General features: G+C 35.4%; 1 protein-coding gene across 4 annotated transcripts in view; it reads right to left on the reverse strand.

The window, feature by feature from the left end:
- adgrb3 (adhesion G protein-coupled receptor B3) overlaps nt 1-20,985 on the reverse strand; it is a 321,788-nt gene that overhangs the window by 100,542 nt on the left and 200,261 nt on the right. For all 4 annotated transcript variants that reach the window (XM_022682079.2, XM_049472155.1, XM_022682078.2 and 1 more), the window contains one exon: nt 7,348-7,494. In XM_022682079.2, the coding sequence (XP_022537800.2) occupies nt 7,348-7,494 (147 nt within the window). The remainder of the gene's footprint in view (nt 1-7,347; nt 7,495-20,985) is intronic.

Here is a 20,985-nt window from a genome sequence, read left to right on the forward strand (position 1 = left end):
GTGCACTTCACAAAATAAATGACATCATGAGGAAAGAACATTATATGGCAATACTGAAGCAACATCTCAAGACATCAGCCAGGAAGTTAAAGCTTGGGTGCAAACGGGTCTTCCGAACAGACAATGACCCGAAGCATACTGCCAAACTGCTTACAAAGTGTCAAATACTAATGAAAAAAAATACTAATGAAATGTCAAATACTTCCAAAATGTATGTAAACTTTTGACTTTTTTACAGAAAGTAATAACAATGCCAAAAAAAAAAAAAAAAAAAAAACTTATTTTGGTCATTTTACCTGACCGAAAACTGCAAAGGTTAATTCTAATTTTCTACAGACAGTGAGAAAACATGTATATGTGTTGTTTTATATAGTATATGTAAACTTCTTGTTTCAACTGTATATGTGGTGGATCTTGAGTATATTCAGAAAAGGTAGGCCCACTGGATGCGAGACCTATTTAACGTAACACTGGGCTATCAAAGCGCCTGTAATTAAGATCGAAGGTGATCGGTAATTTTTATTTTTTTTTATTATTTTTAAACTGCTTCACTGCACAGTTAAATATTTTAACTCATTTCTAGTAAAGTCCCGCCCCTACAGGAGTTTTGAAGCTGCAGTCTGACAGAAATTAGACTCTGTAAATGATTCACAGGCAGGAATCTCTTAATGCCTCGCTCTTCCCACGGCGGGACGTTTTTAATCCTAAAATAATTTAACAAGATTACTGCTCTGTTGTGTTTTGCTACGAAAAATAGATTAACCTCCGAATCAGGAACGCAAAAAAACATCTTGCTGAATCTCATATTAAAGGGAGTTCCCGACAAAACCTCACATAAATCATCTCTTGGCTGGCGCCCACAGTGTAAGGCATAATCTCGCTGGCTTACCCAACACAACTTTACTGCCAGCAGTGCATTACAGCAGCACTTCACCCAGGAAATGCTAATGCGGCTAACGCTAAACAAGCGCTGGAAGGGGAGGATCCTGTCAGCGATGACTGGTTTGCAACGAAACAAGTTCGAATTTTAAAGAAAATAACTTACAAAGTACAGGTGCATCATTTAAAAAACTTAGAATATCATTGAAAATTAATTTATTTCAGTGATTCAGTTTAAAAAAAAATGCAAAACTAATATATTATATAGATTTAAGCATTTATTACTTTTATTGTTGATGATTATGGTTTAGAGCCAATGAAAATGCCAAATGCCAAATGTAATGTAAAACCCAAAAATCAGTGTCTCAGAAAACTAGAATATTACGTATGATCATTTGGTACTTTTGGCAGTGTGACAAGTCCTGCTGGAAAATGAAATCCGCAGATGAATAAACACTTAAAATAGATCTCATAGATTTTGAACGTAATTACTTTTTTTTTTTTTGCTTTTAAATTATATTCTAAATTACTAAATTTGCAAACAATATTCCAAACATTTGGGATACCATAGCAACCACCTACCAACACAATAGCAACCAGCTAACAACAGTAATATAAACAACCAGGAAAACCTGTATTGACCAACTATCATCTTCACAGCAACCACCTGAGAAAACCGTACCAACCATAATCATATAGCAACATCATAATGACCACCTTTCAACACCACAGCAGCCACTTGGGAAAACCATAGCAACCACCCAGGAAAGCCAACTAGCAACATCATTGCAAACAATCGGGATACTATAGCAACCACCTACCAACACAATAGCAACCAGATAGCAACACCAGATAGCAACTAAAGCAACATCGCAGCAACCAATAACAACACAAAAATACACAACAAATATACTAGTGCATCTCAAAAAGTTACTTTATTTCAGTAATTCAGCGTTTATTTCTTTTATTGTTGATGATAACGTCTTACAGCCAATGAAAACACAAAAATCTTTTTTATATAACAATAAAATAATTATATAAGACCATTTTGAGATGCACTAGTATATCTAAATTAATTATACGTAGTGAAATGCTACACATTACGCTTCTCTGCCTGAGGATGCCCCACAGGTGCTCAATTTAGGGTTTAAGTCTGGAGACGTATTGGCTAGTCGAGTGATTTTGCTCATTTAGATTTTTCGTTAATATTGCATTTTTTTCGGTTTTCACTGTGTCTTATTGATTTTTTATGGATAGATTATAGACTATATGCATGAATATATAGAAATATATATAGAAATAACACATTATTTGAACTGAAACATTTGAATGGTATATGGTAATGAAGAAGCATTATTATCTCCTGTTGTCTGGAAGAAAGATTTGAGTGATGTGAGGATAAAAACTATAATAATAAAAATAAAATTGGTATACAGTATAAAAGAAAGGGGCGTGTCCGGTTGGCGGGTGCTCGGGCCGCTGTGGGCCGGCCGGATCCGGAGTGAGTTATATGTTAAATCAATTTGCCATTACTCCTCCTTTGATACACTTCAGATAAGAGTGATCACTGTAATTAAGGGAATGGCTGGGCTCTGAACCCGAGCGCGGCGGCTGTGTTTTTTTCTAAAGGCAGGGCAGTGAGGGCTTCAGCGTCCGAATATTAAATAATGTACCGAACCAACAGCGGACCCGGCATCAATCAAACGCTCTCACTATGACGACATCACACACCCTCCGAATGCAGATCTAACAATGAAGAGGAGTAAAAGGCTGGAGTACGCAATATTTTAGTGTTTTTTATTCATTATACATAAAATATCAATTATTATTCATATAAAAAGCTCCACTGATCATATAGAAAACTCTGTAGTTGTATAATAATTACAGTAGACTGTAGTTCTGCATCGGATTCTTCTTTAATACTCAGCACTACATTTTTGTCGATTTTTAGATTACTACATTATTTCAACAAACATGTTTTAAACTGTGTTAAAATTTGTTAATGTATGGACCAAAAGAAATTCTATAAAATGACCTGAAATAAACTCTTTTTACATTTATTTCTGCGGAAAGTTAAAAAGGTTTTATCTCGCTTCTGTAAATTTGTTATTTTTGAGTTTTTTCAATGGGTTTTTAAAAATATTTTTCAAAAAACACAAGCCTTTTTTATTTTAAGCCTTTATTACTTTTATTGTTGATGATTATGGTTTACAGCCAATGATAACCCAAAAATCAGTGCTTCTTGAAAATGAAATTACTAAAATAAAGTAACTTTACCTTACCTTACTAAATTTGCTAACAATATTACAAACATTTGGGATACCATAGCAACCACCTACCTAGCAACAGTAATAAAAACAACCAGGAAAACCCATAATGACCAACTATTATCTTCACAGCAACCACCTGAGAAAACCGTACCAACCACAATAATTTAACAACACCATAGCAACCACCTGGGAAAAACAACTAGCAACATCATTGCAAACATTAGGGATACCATAGCAACCGCCTACCAACAGAATAGCAACCAGCTAGCAACACGAATATAAACAACCAGGAAAACCCATATTGACCAACTGTCATCTTCACAGCAACCACCTGAGAAAACCGTACCAACCACAACCATTTCGCAACAAACATTTTTTCAATGGGTTTTTGAAAATATTTTTCAAAAAATACAAATAATCATTGTTAAAATGAATTTAAAAAAAATATATATATATATGAATCATGCCATTACATATATGTCATGTTTATCAACAGTCATATAAACATATCAAACTGATTTAGAAAAAAAAAATAAGTCACACTTTTAGAATTAAAATTACAAATCCATTTTTTTATCCAAAAATATATAAAACTAAGCAATTAAATACAAAAAAAAATTACAAAATTTTGATTGTGGAATGACATTAAATGATATGTATGAAAAAAATACTTCTTTAGAAATCTCATCCCTATTTCATAACCTCATAACTCCAGATTTGTGTAACATATAATCAAGCTTTATGGTGTATTTGAAAGAAGATATTCTCTATATTAAGGCAATATTTGAATCCTATTTACGCACTGTAATATCACAGAGATATTAAATGAAATATCAGAGTATGGAGAAGAAGTATCAGCTGCCGCCGGAGAGTTCACGGACCCCGGAGGGTTAATATACAGCACACAACACTGTACAGGCCTTGTAGCCCTTTTGTAAAGCCATGTGACATATAAAGTTACGAGGACGTATAAATATGAATGCCGCGCAGGGAACAGGAATATGAATATGAATATGAACGCTGCTGCTGTGGCCTCCCGGAAACCTTTTCCCCAGGCCTGCAGGAGCCTGACCCTTTCCATTTCCATCATAGTAATTTATACATGAAAGTGGGCAACCTCGCCCAGGCAGGCGCACACCGTACCTCCCTATATCACCAGTCCATTAGTCAGAGTGACCGCCGGAACCAGACACTGGATCTGACTGGTTCCTGTACCCAATAGTCAATTCTGATCACTGGATTATTAATATTATTAACTCAAATAAAGCTGCATTAACTTGTTAAAACCTGTGTCTTATTAGTATTTCTTCATTTTAATGCATGAATGAATATAATAAGGCTTTATATACAGTTTCTGTATTGTACTGTATTATAAGGCGCATTGAGCAACTCTATTAAGGATGCCTAAATCAAAGTGAGCAGGTGGAGAGTTAAATCAGTGTCACCAGAACCTGAACCAAAAAACATGATTCTTAAAAACAAAAAAATAAAGAGTGTGAAGTTTATTGGTACCTTATATTCAGATATTTAAAATTTAGGTACTGAAATTTCCAAAATAGCCCAAATTTTGGCTAAATAAAATTATTCAGATACAAAAATAAATAAATAAATAAATTATGTAGCAAAAAAATATATATTTAGGGACTAAAAATACAGGTTGATAAAAATTAGGTAAATAAAATTCAGGTTGTAAACATTTAGGTTGGAAAAAATCAGGTTTACAAAATTGAGCTAATTAAAATACAGGAAGTAAAACTTTTTATTAAAAATTCTACGTAATTAAAATTAAGGTGGTTAAAATTCATGTCATTAAAATTCACTTTGTAAAAATTCAGGTTTAAAAATTCAGGTCATTGAAATCCAGGTTGTTAAAATTTAGGTTGTAAAAAGTCAGATTGTAAAAAAAATTATGTCACTAAAATTTAAGTTGTAAAAATTCCGGTTGTATTAAAACTCAGGCTGTATGGTTACACCCATGGATTTTTACTTTCTGGACCTGGACTACCTACTTCTATGTGTAACTATAGGTTTAAATAGGATCTCCGGTGGATTTGGTGTTTTACAGAGACTCTAAGACTAGGTCAGTGTCTGAACTGCACTTAGCAGAGCATTATAACACATGCTGTAAAGTAACATATGACATTGTAAAGACTGTTATTAGTGTAAAAATGTCTTTATTTTAAAACCTTTCTAACTGCTGTGCGTCTCACTGCTTCCTGGTGTCGCGGTGCTGTTAGCCAATCAGAGGCGATATATGTTTGCATGTATGAATATTCATAAGCAAGAGCCGAAATCCTATTGTTTCTAACCGCCCACTCCTCCACTGGACTAAAGCAGCGTTATACTGAATCACCGGAGCACCTTTTTTTCTTCACAAAAAACTGCTCACATGACGTTCATTCATACCAGTGACCACAACTAGACATTTTAAAATTAATGAAAAAATGTTTAGTTACTGTTTTATGGGGCAGCAGGTGTCTAATCAGAATTATAACACCTGTAATTATTTTTATATATTATTTTTATATTTTTTATTTCATCAGTAAGCATAATTACAATTTTTTTTTGCATGATGATTTAGTGCCTCAGAAATGGTCAATTACTCTTATCTATTTTTATTTGTTTATATTTTGTCACAGATTAATATTTATATATGATTAAACTATACCTCTTATTGATATGAATTGATAAAAGCCTTTCTTCTTCTATAAAACATCATACTATAAAGATACTTCATTTTACAACACAGTTCTTGAAAAATGCAAATATTGATCCACATTCTGTAACGTCTGGATGCAAATTGATGCAAGATTTATGAGGGGACTTTATTCCCCAGGGAGGAGATGTCCCATTTAAAGATTTACTCTTTTATGTGCTTTAAAAAATATAAATAAAAAGGTCTGCTGTTCCAGTTTATATCCTGATGCCATATATAGAAGAAGCATTTGAGCAGTCATTAATTGGGTGGTTATAATTAATTGATCATCTAATTAAACCAGGCACATCAAGGATGGGTTGAAATGAAAAGAGTGACATGGCAAAAATCATGGGACAGCTGTATAACCACACCCATGATTGATTAAGAGAATTAGTACATGACCTTTGTGTGTTTTGAGCTGCACAAGGTGTACTTTTCCTGTCGTTACGACAGCAAAGACTCACTGACACAACCTAAATCGAGCTGCAAGCTAAAGGAGAACTTTAATACATAATATGTCATTTGTAATGAATCACAATGCTTGGTCATTTTTAGTTTAGTACATCATTTACAACAGCACAGCAACCCCCAGCTATACCAACCAACAGCACCAACCAACCAGCATCTCCATAGCAACCCCCAGCTCTACCAAAGCAACACTGTAGCAGCTCCCAGCTATATCAAAGCAAAACTGACCCAACAACTAGCCCCTCCATAGCAACCTTCTGAGAAAACCATGTCAAACAAAACAATTTAGCAACATCATGGCAACCACCTACCAACACCTTAGCAACCAACAGCTATAACAACATGGCAACCAACTGAGAAAACCATGACAGCCAGTAAGCAAACGCTTAACCGTAGCTATACCGTAACAAGTCTTTGCAACAACATGGAAAAACCAACTAGGTAAACCATAGCAACGTCATAGCAACCATTTGGGATACCAACAAGCTCCTCCAAACTGTTATGGAAGCCATTATTCACAAATTCACTTATAGAACTGAATCAGAACTGACCTTTTTTAGACTGCAATAAATATAATTTAAGACCCAAAAACATAGCAATCCCCAGCTTTACCAAAGCAACACCGTACCAACCAACTAGCATCTCCATAGCAACCACCTGAGAAAATCATACCAAACAAAACAATTTAGCAACATCATAAAAAAACAACTATAACAAAAGGTGTTAAATGTTATGAGGTTGAATGTTAAAACTGTTCATATTTAACAACATTCATGTGTACAGAATGCCAAATTATTAATGATTTTTGGCACACCCAAGAAGAGACACATCTATGGTATTTAAGCTCGGTGTACAGTCTGGTATTGTGTGCAAAAAAAAAAAAAAAAAAAAAAAACGAGGTCATTGTGCCTCAAATCAAATTTAAACGAAAACGTTTAAACATTTAAAATAACATTTCCGACAGGCTCCTCCGGACTGTCTGGGACGCCGGCGGGGTCGTCTGAATTAATAAACAGAAATAAAGGAGCGTACCTGCCGTCTGCGGGAGGAAAATGCCTTTAGGAACGACCACTTTGTCCTCTGAGTTTCTGGCCCAGTCCACCATGCCCTTCCGTCCCTTCATGGGGAAGTTAATGTCGGTCATCACCGACACGGCGGGCAGCCTCTGGATGCTGGCCACTGGGGAGAAGAAGAAACACAGCAGGGTTCTGAAGGTTAACATGTTGTTCTATTTCATAGCAGGTAGGCCTGCTCAAACATCCTGGCATTTTTAAACAGTCACACCTGTGGGGTCAGGTAATTTATACAGGTATAATGGGAGGAAGCATTTATGTGTGTCTCTCTGAGGCAACCTGAGAGCACTTCAGTTCCTAAATCCAAAAAGTTTCTCTGATTTTGCTATTTATAGGTTTATGTTTGATTAAAATGAACATTGTAGTTTTATTCTATAAACTACAGACAACATTTCTCCCAAATTACAAATAAAAAATAAGAGTTCAGAAATCAATATTTGGTGGAATAACCCTGGTGGTTTTTAATCACAGTTTTTTTCATGCATCTTGGCATCATGTTCTCCTCCTCCACCAGTCTTACACACTGCTTTTGGATAACTTTATGCTGCTTTACTCCTGGTGCAAAAATTCAAGCAGTTCAGTTTGGTGGTTTGATGGCTTGTGATCATCCATCTTCCTCTTGATTTTATTCCAGAGGTTTTTAATTTGGTAAAATAAAAAAAAATAAAATAAAATAATCATTTTTAAGTGCTCTCTTATTTTAATAAACTCTTTATTTTAGTTATTTAAGCATTTAAGAGGTCCAGTTAATAATGCAGAAATGGTACAAAATCTAGATTACAAAATTTAACAGTAAACTGCCAGGTCCTTTAAGGAAAACAAATTAACTAAAAACTGAAAAAAGGCAATTTTACTATTGTAAAAAATATATATAAAAAATATATACATATATTGTCCAAGTATAGTGTACAAAAAAGTATATGGTTTAAAAAAGGGGGTGATTTTTACAGCTGGTAAGTAGCAAATTAAATAAACTGAGCTTTGGAAATGTAAAATATTCCTTTCCTGTGGTGGGCCTGATGAGTGCCAGTTTCATCATTATAAAATTTCTTTAAGGTCTTTGCAGTGACTGCACCTGACGAGGTACCTCCTACAACCACCTACCAATACCTTAACAACCAACATCTATAACAGTGCAAAACACCTAGCATAATCCAACTGAGAAGCCATAGCAACACCATAGCAACACCATAGCAACCATTTGAGATACCACAGCAGAGTTATCATTTAGAAGATATATTATAAATGTAGCAGGAGTGGAGTGCAGATACAGAGCAGATACAGGTTTAGCAGAGTTTGCAAATTCAACTTGAGCACCTCTGAGTTCCGTACTCTCGCGCTAATCACGTTAATCAGCAAGTCAAGCTCTCTCGCGCCGAGCGTGATGTTCTCACAAAGCTGTGAAAGCAAGTGAAAGCGAGTGAAATGGTGCGATGCTGAAAAAAGAAAAGGTGGCAACCCGAAGACTCCATCAGCTCACAGCAGCCAGAGCATTGTTAGCACTAAAGCGCTAACGCTACGAGACTCTAATGGAGTGCAGGGAGCGATGACGGATGGCCGGTGGCGAGACGTGGTCTTATGGCGTTTTTGGCGTGACTCTCGGGAACAGAGTGATTTTAGCGGAGAGCGGCGGGTCTATAAATTCCGGCCCGGTGACAGATCCTCTCCTCGCTCGGCCGCGGTTGCCAAGCGCTAATCCACTTTCGGCTAACGCTTACGGACCTACGTGTGCGCTAGCTCTCGCAGCTGGAATTGCCATTGATTTGCTATGACTCTCCACAGAAGGCCCTTCCGTCTCCAGTACAGTTAGCGATCGTGTATTAGTGTATTGCACGAGCGGTCGCGCACTTTCACACATGCATGCAAGCAATAAAACAGTCGCGCGCCGTCGCGCCGCAGATCAAAAGTGCCATTTACCTTCACCGATTGCAGGGACGGATATTCAGCGTAATTGTTTTGCAGCATTTATGGCAGGTTAGCATAGCGCTCTGATAGCTCGTAGAGCTAGAACCATTATGCTTGTAATACTGACCAGGTGATGGAATAATAAACGTAGTAGATTTGTGGACGATAAGGTGCATAATGTGGTTCTCTACGTTCCTTAAATCCACAGAATTGAAAAATTGTCCTTGCGGACAGTAAACCAACTATATAGACCTACTAGAACCACTTGGGAACATCACAGCAATCACCTAGCAGCACCTCAGACATCACATCAACCACCACGGATCTCACAGCAATCACTAAGCAGCAACACAGTATGCACCTAGCAACACCACAGCAACCAAAAGTTACACCACAGCAAGATCTTGGTAAAACACTAAGCAACTCATTAGCAGTTACTTGGTAACACCTTAGAGACCACCTACCAACCTCTTAGCAACACCTTAGCACGGACCTAGCAACATTATAGCAACCATTTGGGATACCATAGCAACCACCTACCAGCACAATAGCACCCACCTTGCAACATAATAGCAACCATATGAGATACCATAGCAACCACCTAGCAGCAAAATAGCTGCCGGCTAGCAACCACTATGCAACCTTAATATAAACAACCTGGAAAAAACATTTTGACCACTTAGCAACTTTATAGCAACCACCAGCTATACCAAAACAACACCATAACAACCAGACAGTAACCAACTGACATCTCCACAGCAACCACCTGAGAAAACTGTACAGACATCACCTAGCACATACCTAGAAACACCATAGCAACAACCAGAAAAAAAAAAAAACTTGTTTTTTTTTCCTGGCAGCCACCTAGCAACACCATAGCAAAAAACTTGGGAAAGCATACTAGCAACATCACTGCAAACAATTGGGATACCACTGCAACCACCTAGCAATGCAAATATAAACAACCTGGGAAAAAAACATGTTGACCAACTAACATTTCCACAGCAACCACCTAAAAAAACTGTAGCAGCATCATAGCAAACACCTACCAACACCACAGCAAATAACAAAAATACAAAACAAATATATAGAAGGTCTGAGCATTAAAGGGTGTGTGTACAGTGTGTATAGTGTGTGTAGTGTGTGTGTGTGTGTGTACAGTGTGTAGTGTAATTGACAGGGGGCTAGTATTGTGCACTGAGGCTTAGGTGAAGATGATTTAACAGCGAGCTTTAAAATCACAGGGTGGCATGATCCTCGCTGTGCCCGCGTGTGTGTGTAATGGGGGGCTGGCAGTGCCAGCGGCTGTGTGTGGCAGGGTGTTAGTCACAGGGCATATTGTGTGGAACCGCAGGGGGGGGGGGGGTGGGGGTGGCAGGGTAGAGAAAAGGCTTTAAATACTCTGAACAGCCCGAGCGGGAGAGAGCTTGTGCTATCTTTATATACAGAATATATTAAAATTATATTATATATTTGAATTTTAGAGGATAAATTGAAATGTGAAATGTAAAAATTCATAATTTAGATGTTCAGCAGTTTATGTGTGCACTTTAAGAACATTTTATATAAACCAGAAAATACTGAAATACTGTATTGAAATACTGAAACTTTTTCAACAAGTACACTTATGTCTACATTTCTTTAATTTAAAATAATGGATGTTTTACCTAAAAAGCACTTAAAATAATGTAACTTACAAAATTTAGGAATGTAGAATGATATATGGTTGAATTCTAATAGTTAAATGTCAGATTTGGGCAAGTCTACTGTTCCCAAACCACCTGGCAACCTCTTAGCACACACCTAGAAACACCATAGCAACCCCCTGGGAAACCATGGCAGCCAGTGGGCAACCGTGTAAACACCACAGCAACAGCAACCCAAAGCTACACCATAGCAAGACCTTGTTAAACCCCTAGCAACACCCTAGCACCTGGGAAAACCAACTTGCAACATCATAGCAATCATTTAAGATACCATACCAACCACCTACCAACACAGTACCAACCAGCTAGCAACATTTTGCACCTTGACCCACTATCAGGACCTATATATGGACATTTTGCCCCAATATTAGGCATCTTGATACACTTTTGCATTTTGAACCACTGTTAAGAATTTTTTTCCCCCTCAATATTAATGTAATGTCTTTTACCCAACTATAAATACATACATTCTGAGGCATCTTAATCTGCTAATCATGGAAATCTAGAGCATTTACCTTTGTAGTGGGTAAAAATGCCGTGTTTTACCCTGAAAATGAATCAAGACATCCAAGATTATTTTGATACTGGATCAAGATGCATAAAACTATATATTACATTGATTGTGAGGCAGAAACTACACTTATATTGGGACCAAATGTCCACAATATCTTAATAGTGGTTCACAATGCCCAATATTATTTTGATAGTGAGTCAAGGTGTACAATCACCTAAACATTGGCTCAATATTAATGGAAAAATACCTCAATTATCTTTATATTAGGGTACAATGCCTTATATTCACATGAAAGTGAATCAAGAGGCCTAAGATTGCCATGACATTGGATCAATATGTCCCAGATATTCTTGATAATGGAAGTAAAAAGCAAAAAAAAAAATAATACCTTAATATTTAGGCCAAATGTCCAAATTATCTTAATACTGAGTCAAAGTTTAAAATATCCAGGATTGTCACAATATCAATAGAAAAATACATAAATTATTGTATTGACGCTACCTTAATATTGGGGCCAAAATATTTCCACAAAATGTTCAAAATATCTTAATAGTGGTTCAAAATGACCCAGATTTGCACAACATTAAGGTAAAAACAACCCAGTTATCTTGATATTAGAGTAAAATGCCCTATATTCCCATGACAGTGAATCAAGAGGCCTAAGATTACCATGCCATTGGATCAATATGTCCCGACATTTTTGATGTCCACAATTATCTTAATAGTGAGTCGTTACAGTCCCTTATATTATTTTGATAGTGAGTCAAGATGCACAGTCACCTTAATATTGGTTCAATACCCCAGATTGTCACAATAAAAAAAGACCCCAATTATCTTGATATTAGGGTAGAATGACATAGATTACCATGACATTGGATCAATATTTCCCAAATTGTCTAGATAATGAAGTACAATGTATGAAATTACCTTAATGTTTGGGCCAAATGTCCAAATTATCTTAATAAATGGGTCACAGGGCTTAATATTAGTTTGATAGCGAGTCAAGTTGCGCAAATCACTTTAATATTGGTTCAAAATATTCCAGATTTTCAGAACATTAAGGGGGAAAGACCCAAATTATCGTGACATTTGAGTAAAATGCCCTAAATTCCCACGACAGTGAATCAAGAGGCCTAAGATAACCAGGACACTGGATCAATATGTCCTAGATTATCTTGATAATGGAGTAAAATGCAAGAAATAACCTTAATATTGGGGCAAAATGTCTACAATTACTATAATATAGTGTTACATGGTGCACAATTAAATATATAATGGATGAAAAGGCCCTAGATTACACTGATAGTGAATCAAGATGCCCTAGATCCCTTTGTTATTGAATTAAGAGGCCACAAAATGCTCACAACTGCCCTAATAGTTGGTCAAAATGCACAATTACCTTAATAGTGAGTCAAAAAGCCCCAGATTCCATTGACAGTGGGTCAAAATGCATTTATAAAATGTGCATTTTGTTGAATTGTTGAAGTTGTTCACAGTATTTACACAGTGTAATACAAGCATTGTTGTCTATAAAGTTCAGTCTAGACACCAAAGCAATAACAATACACATATCTCAGCAGAATAAAGAGTATTTTTACATTCATACATCCAGCAAAACATGTCAGATAGATACTGTAAGCTGTTACCTGGTTGGACATTGCAAAAAACAGGTCTGTCTAAATGATTTCCATGCATTTAGGAGAAGGCCACTCTCTGAATGCATATCTGTGGTGGGTTAAACTCCTCGGGGAATCAGCCCTGGAGGCATTAGCAGCAGCTGCTCCTGACTGTGACTAACCAGTGCAGACACTGGATCAGACCACCAAACCAGAACACAGGCCTGAAAATGACAATAAATGGGCAGATTCCCCACTGTCACGCCTTCCAAACTCCCAGAATGCACTTCTCACTCATGTGCCTCAGCCAGCCAATCAGCACCTGATTAGTAGATCAACCTCACCTGAGTTTTAATTCCAGTCAGCTGTTAAAATACCGGTCTGTTTAAGCGTTTAAGTGTTTGTTTATTTCTCAGCTTTTCACTCTGGTGGTTTGCTCTATTTTTGGCCATCAGATGTTTTACTTTTTTTTAACCTTAAGCTGAACTCTTGACTATCTTTTTTTGATTCAGCCCTGTATATATACAGCTCTGGAAAAAAAAATAGGAGACCACTTAAAAATTATGAGTTTCTTTAATTTTACAAAATTGAAAACCTCTGGATTATAATCCAGAGGAAGCTGGATAATCACAAACCATCAAACCAAGCTGAGTGTGTAAGACTGGTGGAGGAGAACATGATGCCAAGATGCATAAAAAATGTTTTGTGTTTTTTTTATATATTAAAAAACAGGGTTATTTCACCAAATATTGATTTCTGAACTTTTAAAACTTTATAAATATGAATATTTCTCATTTTCTGCAAATAAATGCTCTAAATGACAATATTTTTATTTGGAATTTGGGAGAAATGTTGTTTGTAGTTTATACCAACACACTGATAAACATCTAAATTAAATTAGTGACAAATAAACTGTTGTATAATTGCCTCAAACCACATTAAGTCATCTCAAATTTACCATTTTATACAATTTAAATAATGTTACTAATAATGACTGTTCCTTTACTTGCTACATTAGCCTTGTAGCATCAGTGCTAAACTAAAGATGCTAATTTCAGATAAAAATTGCTGTATAATTGCCTTAAAGCATACTAAGTAATTTAAATTGACCATTTTACACATAATTATATGTAATATGCACGATTATCAGATATAAATATGGTTTTCAGCCTGAATTTAAACCCAATTATCAAAATAGCACTGTCAGACTAGCAATTTAGCACCTGTTGCTTAGTTGCTACATTAAATTTACTACTTTCAGATACTAAATTGTTGTATAATTGCCTCAAACCACATTAAATAATCTAAAATTTACAATTTTACATACTAATATATATAAAAAATGCACACATATTAAATAAAAATATGGTTTTCAGCCTCAATTCTGACCATATCATTGTATTCTGAATGAAGCAGCTATGCTAATCATTAGCATTTGTTACTTGCTACATTAGCCTTGTAGCTCTAGTGCTAACCTAAAAATATACATTTTAGATGCTAAATAATTACAATTGCCTTAAACCACATTAAGTTATCTTAAATTGACCATTTGACGCACTAATATATATATATAAAAGTGCACAAATATTGTTACCAGCCTGAATTTTGTCCATTTTGTTGGCAATATCAGCTAGTGAATGTAGCAGCTATGCTAAATTAGCCTCTTAACTTCAGATGCTAATTTCAGATACTATTGCTGTATATTTGCCTTAAAGCATACCAAGTAATCTTAAATTGACCATTTTACACGTTATTATACATGAAAATGCACTAATATTAGATAAAAATATGGTTTGCAGCCTGAATTTTGACCCAATTATCAAAATAGCAGTAGAACTGTCAGACTAGCAATTTAGCAGCTAATAATAAGCACCTGTTATCTGCCATATTTTGTACTATCTACAGTGCTAACGTAATGCTAGTATGCTGCTACTCTGAATGTAGCAGCTACGCTAATCATTAGCACCTGTTGCTTAATTGCTAATTAGCCTCGTAGCTCCAGTACAAGGCTAAATATGCGGTCATCTAGCGAATGTAGCAGCTATGCTAATAATTAGCAACAGTTCCTTAGTTGCTCCATTAGCCTCGTAGCTCCAGTGCTAAGCTAAAATGCTAGTTTGCTAAATTGTTGTATAATTGCCTCAAACCACATGGGGTAGTTTCAAAATGACAATTTTACACACAGTTATATATTACAATCAGCCAAAGTTAGCTAAAACAATGTTCGTAGCCATATTTATGTACTATCTACTGTCTAGTAGATAGTACAGAGTTGGATGCTAATTAATAGCATAGATGCTACATTCCCTGTTAATAACTGGCACCTGTTCCTTAGTTGCTGTCTTAGCCTCATAGCTCCAGTGCTAAAACAAAAATGCTAATTTCAGGTGCTAAGCATATTCTGGTTTGTTTTCTTAGTTTTATAACGTGAAAACTGCACACATTTGACCAATTTTTTTAACTAGTCTAAGCAGGTTTTATTGCTAGACTGGTGCTAGCTCCCCAAGCTAATTTCAGGGTTACACAAATTCCCTGATAAGCTTCTAAATTTCACTGCTTAAATTGTTTTATACTTGTTTCAAACTATATCATGTTTTCTCAAATTGAAGCGTTGTGATGAAACTCGAAATAAATCAAAGTAAATCAATTCCGAGCTCAGAAATTAACGTTTATAATTGTTTAGCAATAGGGAAATAAACGTTGATTCAACATCTTTGTGCTTTTTGAGTAGGTAAGCATGTCATGGTTTATTTATTAATTTTATAAGCAAAAAAACTATGCATATTTAATCAAATCAATCTAATCAGCCCAGTACTTACGTATGTAGTGGACTAGGAAAAGGGAATTTAGACATTTTAAATGAGATTCGACACCCTAGGTAGTGAATATCAGTTATTACCAAACATAAAAATGACTGTAAGTTTTACCCATCTGTATGGCTTTCAGAAATATATAAAAACATCTTTTCTGACCATTTCTGCTTAAGCCAGCATATGTTTTTCAGTGTTTTAAAGTCTGATATGTTGTATTTTCCAGTTTTCAGTGTAGCAGTGGCAGAACATGGCCCTGCATGACCACGTCACATATGCGGTTTAGTAACCCCAGATCACGGGGGCTTGTTTTTTGTCTTGTTTTCCTTTAACACGGTCAGTTCTCTCTTACAAGCAGCTCTGACATTCCAGCAGACCCACGGGGACGTCACTAACCAGACGGTGTTTCAGTGTTTTTAGTGTTTTCAGTGTTTTCTCAAATGCGAATGTGATAAGACTGCCAAGTACCAAGCACTAAAAAAACTCACAAACTGGTTTTAACTCTAAAGTTTTATGTAAAACTTGCTTCTTTCACTTTATACAGCTCCATTAATAATTAAGAGACCATTACAGACAACATTTCTCCCAAATTCCAAATAAAAATATTGTCATTTAGAGCATTTATTTGCAGAAAATGGCTAAAAGAAATGCCTGAAATAACAAAAAAGATGCAGAGCTTTCAGACCTCAAATAATGCAAAGAAAAAAAGTTCATATTCATAAAGTTTTAAGAGTTCAGAAATAATCAATATTTGGTGAAATAACCCTGGTTTTTATCATAGTTTTTTTTTTTCATGAATCTTGGCATCATGTTCTCCTCCACCACCAGTCTTACACACTGCTTTTGGATAACTTTATGCTTTAATGCACTCCTGGTGCAATCCTGGTTATCTATCTTCCTCTTGATTATATATAGAGTTTTTCATATATTATTATCTTTAAGTGGTCTCTTATTTTTAACAGACCTTATCACTATTGTCACCATTATCACATATTATGGATGTTGTGCACATTTATTGTACGGTACCTTGATAATGGAATTATTTTGACAGTCCTACATGTAGCTTGTCTTTTTTAGTGCCATTGATTTCAGATTTTATCTTTTGTCTGTGGAGAGTAATTGGTGTAGTACAGCATTATAATCCATTTACCTGTGGGTTTAAATTAAAGTTTAAGTTATTTAAAGTGCATTAATCATGTAGTCTGCCTTGGACTAATCGATTTGGATCATTTATATTCATTTCAGTATTTTGTTGCAATGAACAAAAAAGTAAAAGTAATCTATAATTTGGATATAGAAAATTAGAATAAATGGCATTGTTACAGAAAGTGCACTGTGACAGTGTTTTTTGGACAGTGTTTTTTGAGGCTGAGAGAAAGTTTTACCGTCTTTTGGAAGAAATCGCAGCAGAAATGCAGCTTAAGCAATGAAAGTTATTTGAGTAGAGCTGGGAGGAAGGGTGCGAGTGGGCCGGTGACAGAAGCTCTTTATTGCTGTATCAAAGGGCCGTCATAAATCAGGGCCGACATGATGCAGCAATATCTTCAACATTTTTGATGTCCACAATTATCTTAATAGTGAGTCGTTACAGTCCCTTATATTATTTTGATAGTGAGTCAAGATGCACAGTCACCTTAATATTGGTTCAATACCCCAGATTGTCACAATAAAAAAAGACCCCAATTATCTTGATATTAGGGTAGAATGACATAGATTACCATGACATTGGATCAATATTTCCCAAATTGTCTAGATAATGAAGTACAATGTATGAAATTACCTTAATGTTTGGGCCAAATGTCCAAATTATCTTAATAAATGGGTCACAGGGCTTAATATTAGTTTGATAGCGAGTCAAGTTGCGCAAATCACTTTAATATTGGTTCAAAATATTCCAGATTTTCAGAACATTAAGGGGGAAAGACCCAAATTATCGTGACATTTGAGTAAAATGCCCTAAATTCCCACGACAGTGAATCAAGAGGCCTAAGATAACCAGGACACTGGATCAATATGTCCTAGATTATCTTGATAATGGAGTAAAATGCAAGAAATAACCTTAATATTGGGGCAAAATGTCTACAATTACTATAATATAGTGTTACATGGTGCACAATTAAATATATAATGGATGAAAAGGCCCTAGATTACACTGATAGTGAATCAAGATGCCCTAGATCCCTTTGTTATTGAATTAAGAGGCCACAAAATGCTCACAACTGCCCTAATAGTTGGTCAAAATGCACAATTACCTTAATAGTGAGTCAAAAAGCCCCAGATTCCATTGACAGTGGGTCAAAATGCATTTATAAAATGTGCATTTTGTTGAATTGTTGAAGTTGTTCACAGTATTTACACAGTGTAATACAAGCATTGTTGTCTATAAAGTTCAGTCTAGACACCAAAGCAATAACAATACACATATCTCAGCAGAATAAAGAGTATTTTTACATTCATACATCCAGCAAAACATGTCAGATAGATACTGTAAGCTGTTACCTGGTTGGACATTGCAAAAAACAGGTCTGTCTAAATGATTTCCATGCATTTAGGAGAAGGCCACTCTCTGAATGCATATCTGTGGTGGGTTAAACTCCTCGGGGAATCAGCCCTGGAGGCATTAGCAGCAGCTGCTCCTGACTGTGACTAACCAGTGCAGACACTGGATCAGACCACCAAACCAGAACACAGGCCTGAAAATGACAATAAATGGGCAGATTCCCCACTGTCACGCCTTCCAAACTCCCAGAATGCACTTCTCACTCATGTGCCTCAGCCAGCCAATCAGCACCTGATTAGTAGATCAACCTCACCTGAGTTTTAATTCCAGTCAGCTGTTAAAATACCGGTCTGTTTAAGCGTTTAAGTGTTTGTTTATTTCTCAGCTTTTCACTCTGGTGGTTTGCTCTATTTTTGGCCATCAGATGTTTTACTTTTTTTTAACCTTAAGCTGAACTCTTGACTATCTTTTTTTGATTCAGCCCTGTATATATACAGCTCTGGAAAAAAAAATAGGAGACCACTTAAAAATTATGAGTTTCTTTAATTTTACAAAATTGAAAACCTCTGGATTATAATCCAGAGGAAGCTGGATAATCACAAACCATCAAACCAAGCTGAGTGTGTAAGACTGGTGGAGGAGAACATGATGCCAAGATGCATAAAAAATGTTTTGTGTTTTTTTTATATATTAAAAAACAGGGTTATTTCACCAAATATTGATTTCTGAACTTTTAAAACTTTATAAATATGAATATTTCTCATTTTCTGCAAATAAATGCTCTAAATGACAATATTTTTATTTGGAATTTGGGAGAAATGTTGTTTGTAGTTTATACCAACACACTGATAAACATCTAAATTAAATTAGTGACAAATAAACTGTTGTATAATTGCCTCAAACCACATTAAGTCATCTCAAATTTACCATTTTATACAATTTAAATAATGTTACTAATAATGACTGTTCCTTTACTTGCTACATTAGCCTTGTAGCATCAGTGCTAAACTAAAGATGCTAATTTCAGATAAAAATTGCTGTATAATTGCCTTAAAGCATACTAAGTAATTTAAATTGACCATTTTACACATAATTATATGTAATATGCACGATTATCAGATATAAATATGGTTTTCAGCCTGAATTTAAACCCAATTATCAAAATAGCACTGTCAGACTAGCAATTTAGCACCTGTTGCTTAGTTGCTACATTAAATTTACTACTTTCAGATACTAAATTGTTGTATAATTGCCTCAAACCACATTAAATAATCTAAAATTTACAATTTTACATACTAATATATATAAAAAATGCACACATATTAAATAAAAATATGGTTTTCAGCCTCAATTCTGACCATATCATTGTATTCTGAATGAAGCAGCTATGCTAATCATTAGCATTTGTTACTTGCTACATTAGCCTTGTAGCTCTAGTGCTAACCTAAAAATATACATTTTAGATGCTAAATAATTACAATTGCCTTAAACCACATTAAGTTATCTTAAATTGACCATTTGACGCACTAATATATATATATAAAAGTGCACAAATATTGTTACCAGCCTGAATTTTGTCCATTTTGTTGGCAATATCAGCTAGTGAATGTAGCAGCTATGCTAAATTAGCCTCTTAACTTCAGATGCTAATTTCAGATACTATTGCTGTATATTTGCCTTAAAGCATACCAAGTAATCTTAAATTGACCATTTTACACGTTATTATACATGAAAATGCACTAATATTAGATAAAAATATGGTTTGCAGCCTGAATTTTGACCCAATTATCAAAATAGCAGTAGAACTGTCAGACTAGCAATTTAGCAGCTAATAATAAGCACCTGTTATCTGCCATATTTTGTACTATCTACAGTGCTAACGTAATGCTAGTATGCTGCTACTCTGAATGTAGCAGCTACGCTAATCATTAGCACCTGTTGCTTAATTGCTAATTAGCCTCGTAGCTCCAGTACAAGGCTAAATATGCGGTCATCTAGCGAATGTAGCAGCTATGCTAATAATTAGCAACAGTTCCTTAGTTGCTCCATTAGCCTCGTAGCTCCAGTGCTAAGCTAAAATGCTAGTTTGCTAAATTGTTGTATAATTGCCTCAAACCACATGGGGTAGTTTCAAAATGACAATTTTACACACAGTTATATATTACAATCAGCCAAAGTTAGCTAAAACAATGTTCGTAGCCATATTTATGTACTATCTACTGTCTAGTAGATAGTACAGAGTTGGATGCTAATTAATAGCATAGATGCTACATTCCCTGTTAATAACTGGCACCTGTTCCTTAGTTGCTGTCTTAGCCTCATAGCTCCAGTGCTAAAACAAAAATGCTAATTTCAGGTGCTAAGCATATTCTGGTTTGTTTTCTTAGTTTTATAACGTGAAAACTGCACACATTTGACCAATTTTTTTAACTAGTCTAAGCAGGTTTTATTGCTAGACTGGTGCTAGCTCCCCAAGCTAATTTCAGGGTTACACAAATTCCCTGATAAGCTTCTAAATTTCACTGCTTAAATTGTTTTATACTTGT

This window comes from Astyanax mexicanus, chromosome 25, assembly GCF_023375975.1.
Source record: "Astyanax mexicanus isolate ESR-SI-001 chromosome 25, AstMex3_surface, whole genome shotgun sequence".
Classification (NCBI taxonomy): Eukaryota; Metazoa; Chordata; class Actinopteri; order Characiformes; family Acestrorhamphidae; genus Astyanax; species Astyanax mexicanus.